General features: G+C 37.0%; 1 protein-coding gene across 1 annotated transcript; it reads right to left on the bottom strand.

Annotated features, from left to right (window-relative positions):
• Nucleotides 1–331: 331 nt before the first annotated feature.
• LOC139136405 (nucleotide-binding oligomerization domain-containing protein 2-like) lies at nucleotides 332–1,403 on the bottom strand. The gene is made up of 2 exons (XM_070704129.1): nucleotides 1,351–1,403; nucleotides 332–1,016 (listed from the first exon to the last, which is right to left on the bottom strand). The coding sequence occupies exons 1-2, from the start codon at nucleotides 1,401–1,403 to the stop codon at nucleotides 332–334; spliced, it is 738 nt and encodes a 245-aa protein (XP_070560230.1).
• Nucleotides 1,404–3,663: the final 2,260 nt, after the last annotated feature.

The following is a 3,663-nucleotide window of genomic DNA, read 5'->3' as shown; positions in this document are numbered from 1 at the left end:
TTTCAAGTAATGTCTCCTCTCTTCCAAAGGGAGGCTCACCAAATGCTTGGCTGCAAATCTTTCTGGATTGAATTATGGGGAAAGATAAGATATCCGACTGGAATGATCTTGGCTGTTGTCAATTCTTCAGTCATAAATCCCATTTTGTAAAACATGCTATTCTCATATTTTCCCATGACGTCCCCTACCACAAACCTACACTTTTTGTCTTGTATACCAGAGAAAGCAATTTCAGAAATTCCTTTTAAATAGGTCTCACAGCATTTTGTTATGGTGCTACCAGTCATTTCAATATTGTTCTTTTCACAAAAGCGTATGGTAATGCTGTATTCTAAGAGATCATACAGTTCACACCTTGTCTTTGGCATAGCTTTGTTGTCTTGCCAAATAATGCATAGGAGAATGTATTAAGTGGATTTGTTGCTAGATCACGAAGGTATGGAGACATTTGAATACCTTCTACCAGCTGTATGTAGTCAGTTTCCTGTTCAAGGGGCTTGAAATATTTGTGTACAAAAGATATGGCATTTTCCAGAGTGTATCCTTTATTCACGATGAATCTGTCATAGGCATTAGGTGATTTTCGCCCATGTGGGTCAGGCCTAGATGTGACAAGCACTGGTGCATACTTCAATATACGACAATGTAACAGACCCATTATGTCTGTTTCTATCTTAGAATCTAACTCGTCAATCCCATCTAAAATTATAGCTACCCGACGTTGGTTTTGTTGAACATATAACCACAGGTCTTTCTTAGACTGCTCTGGTAGATCAGATGGCAACAGCTGTTCAAATATTGCATCCTTAATCGAGCCCTGAAGTTGCCTAACTTCAATCAAAAATACAACTCGAAAGTCTCTTTGTTGCATGTATGTAGCGCCTACAGCCCAGTCATATGCCAACTTACGACAGAGAGTGCTTTTCCCTATTCCTGGGTCTCCTCTGATCAAGATGCGACGTGGATGTATTTGTGCACCAAAGTTCTTTGCAAAGACTTCTTCGAGCTGGATTGGTCTGAAAGAGAGAAGGTCATAATGTCGTGCTGACTGATAGGAAAATATCACACTGCAACATTGGCAATACTTATCAGATGAACACTCTCCTCTGGTTGATATAGCCCTAACTAAAAATTGATAAATTTATTTTCAAGTGTTCAAGTAGTAGATAGGCAGTTGCAAAGATTTATCAATAGGTGGCTTGCAATGTTACGGTGTCATGCTGAAATGGTAATACCAGTAAGTTATCAAAGGGCAAGGAGGTAGATCAAACGATCAAATGGAATACAGCAAAACCTACTAGTAGCTTCACTACAATCATCTCAAAATACAGATTTGGATTCAGATTGTACCTGAATTCTCCATATCGTATCTCCAACTCAAGTGTAGTGTGGACATCAGGCATTTTAACGTTATGCCAATCACACCAGGGAATAGGTTGTACCCTTGGTATTGTGTGCTTATAATGATCTTTTAATCATTGATGCATTCTGAGACACCTATAAAAGTACAACAAATGGTATGTATGTATAGCAATATTGGAGTTACCGAATGATAAAAGAATTGCTCATGAATATCCCTCGAATGTGCAAAGCTAATCTCCAAGCAAGACAACCTGTGTGGTATTTCACAAGACCTTTGATTGAAAAGACATTTTGTAAAAGAAATCCAGATATGAACTGAATATGCTCACGTGTTTTACAACAGGTCCATTAATAGTAGTACCCTTCACAGAACAATAAGATATATGTTATCACTATATGTAGCAGGTTTTTCAACTTCGCACAGTACTCTCAGAGTTTAATCACTAATTACAAAACTTTATTTAATATGCAAATGAGCTGTTAATTAACTTGACACTGCTCAATGCTTCATGGGACAATTAGATATCCATCAGATCAACATTTGTAGCACGTTTTATTTAATTTAGTGCTGTAATTTTAGAGTAATGTCACTAATTACAAAGATCATTAAATATGCAAATAAACCCTAAATTAACTTGACACTGTTCAATGATTCATAGCACAATTAAATATTTATCAAATCAATTTCTGTAGCACGTTTCACAAAATTTGGTGCCGTAATTTAAGAGTTATATACCTAATTACAAAGTTTATTAAACATGCAAATGAACCCTTAATTAACTTTACACTACTAAATGCTTTACAACACAGATATCTCTCAGATCAGTATATGCAGCAGTTTTCATGACGTTTGATGCAGTTATTTCGAAGTTATATGACTTCATGAAATATGCAAATGAGCTAATTATTAACTTGACACTGCTCAATGCTTCTCAGTACAATTGGATATTTATCAGATCAACATCTGTAGCAAGTTTCATCAAATTTAACGCTGTAATTTTAGAGTAATATCACTAATTACAAAGTTCATTAAATATGCAAATGAACCCTTAATTAATTTTACACTACTAAATGCTTTACACTACAGTTAGATATCAGTCAGATCAGTATCTGCAGCAGATTTCATCACATTTGGTGAAGTTATATCGGAGTTATATGACTAATTACAAAACTTCATAAAATATGCAAATGAGCTATTTTTTAACTTGACACTGCCAAATGCTTCTAAGTATAATTAGATATATATCAGATCAATATTTGTTGCAAGTATCATATCTTACTCTTAAAATTCCTGTAAAAATCTTTGGAGTGTTATTTGTATAGATTAAGAAGAATTTCACGCTCAAAATGTGCAAAGTCTCTTCCTTTGACTATCTATTGCATATGTAAAGTTATATTCTACCTCACAAGTCTCGACGTTCCTCTGAAGTCATCCTTGATAAACAAGTAAACAATAGTTAAGCCAATCAATTAGAGGGTGTGGCGGCGTTGACCGATGAAAAATGAAAGCTGCTTCTGTGCCTCATTACAGTGATGTCAATGTTATTTAACTCCGCAGGGTCGAGCTTACAGTAAAGGATCAAGTAGTACGCATGACTAATCTTCAATTCTCTCGCAGAATGATGCAAATAAAATATAAAGCATATGTAATAATAACAGAACCGAATGACCTGTGAGTGCAAGCGCACCATACCAGCGGTATTTGCACTCGTGCTGCAGTGTATTTGGCTGTCCTTCAAGAAATCAAAACCTGGATGAAACAAACAATCTGCAACTCAATGACAGCAAGACAGAAGTCCTGTTTATCCGGTCACAGTTCAACCGCCTGCCTCGTCCCATCGACCACATAGACATTGGATCCTCCTGCATTCAACTCGCAAAATCAGCCCGCAATATTGGCGTTACTTTTGACGACCAGCACAGTCTACAACACCACATAGCCTTGACCTGCAGATCCATCTATCACCACCTTCGCACAATAGGTCGCATCCGCCACTATCTTACCGATGAAGCCTGCAAAATGCTTGTTCATGCCCTCATTACCACAAAACTCGATTATTGCAACTCATTATTATACGGACTACCTGCCAAAGACATCTTACCACTTCAGCATGCCCAGAACACTGCAGCTAGAATAGTGTCAAAGTACCAGGAAATTCAAACATATCACACCTGTTCTTATAAATCTCCATTGGTTACCAGTTGTCTTCAGAATCCAGTACAAGACTCTACTCATCACCTACAGGCACTTCATGACAGCACTCCAACATATATATCAGACTTAATCCACCGTAAACCTAT

The sequence above is a fragment of the Ptychodera flava genome, chromosome 7 (genome assembly GCF_041260155.1).
Source record: "Ptychodera flava strain L36383 chromosome 7, AS_Pfla_20210202, whole genome shotgun sequence".
In the NCBI taxonomy this organism is placed as follows: Eukaryota; Metazoa; Hemichordata; class Enteropneusta; family Ptychoderidae; genus Ptychodera; species Ptychodera flava.
Note: the sequence above shows the minus strand (reverse complement) of the source record. Positions and strands in the feature narration are given on the sequence as shown.

Bases quoted from the DNA above. Each gene is read 5' to 3' on its own strand.
- LOC139136405 (XM_070704129.1), bottom strand. From the start codon at position 1,403: ATGCCTGATGTCCACACTACACTTGAGTTGGAGATACGATATGGAGAA. The intron at 1,017-1,350 runs GTACAATCTGAA...TCTCTCTTTCAG, and splicing joins ATACGATATGGAGAATTCAG to ACCAATCCAGCTCGAAGAAG.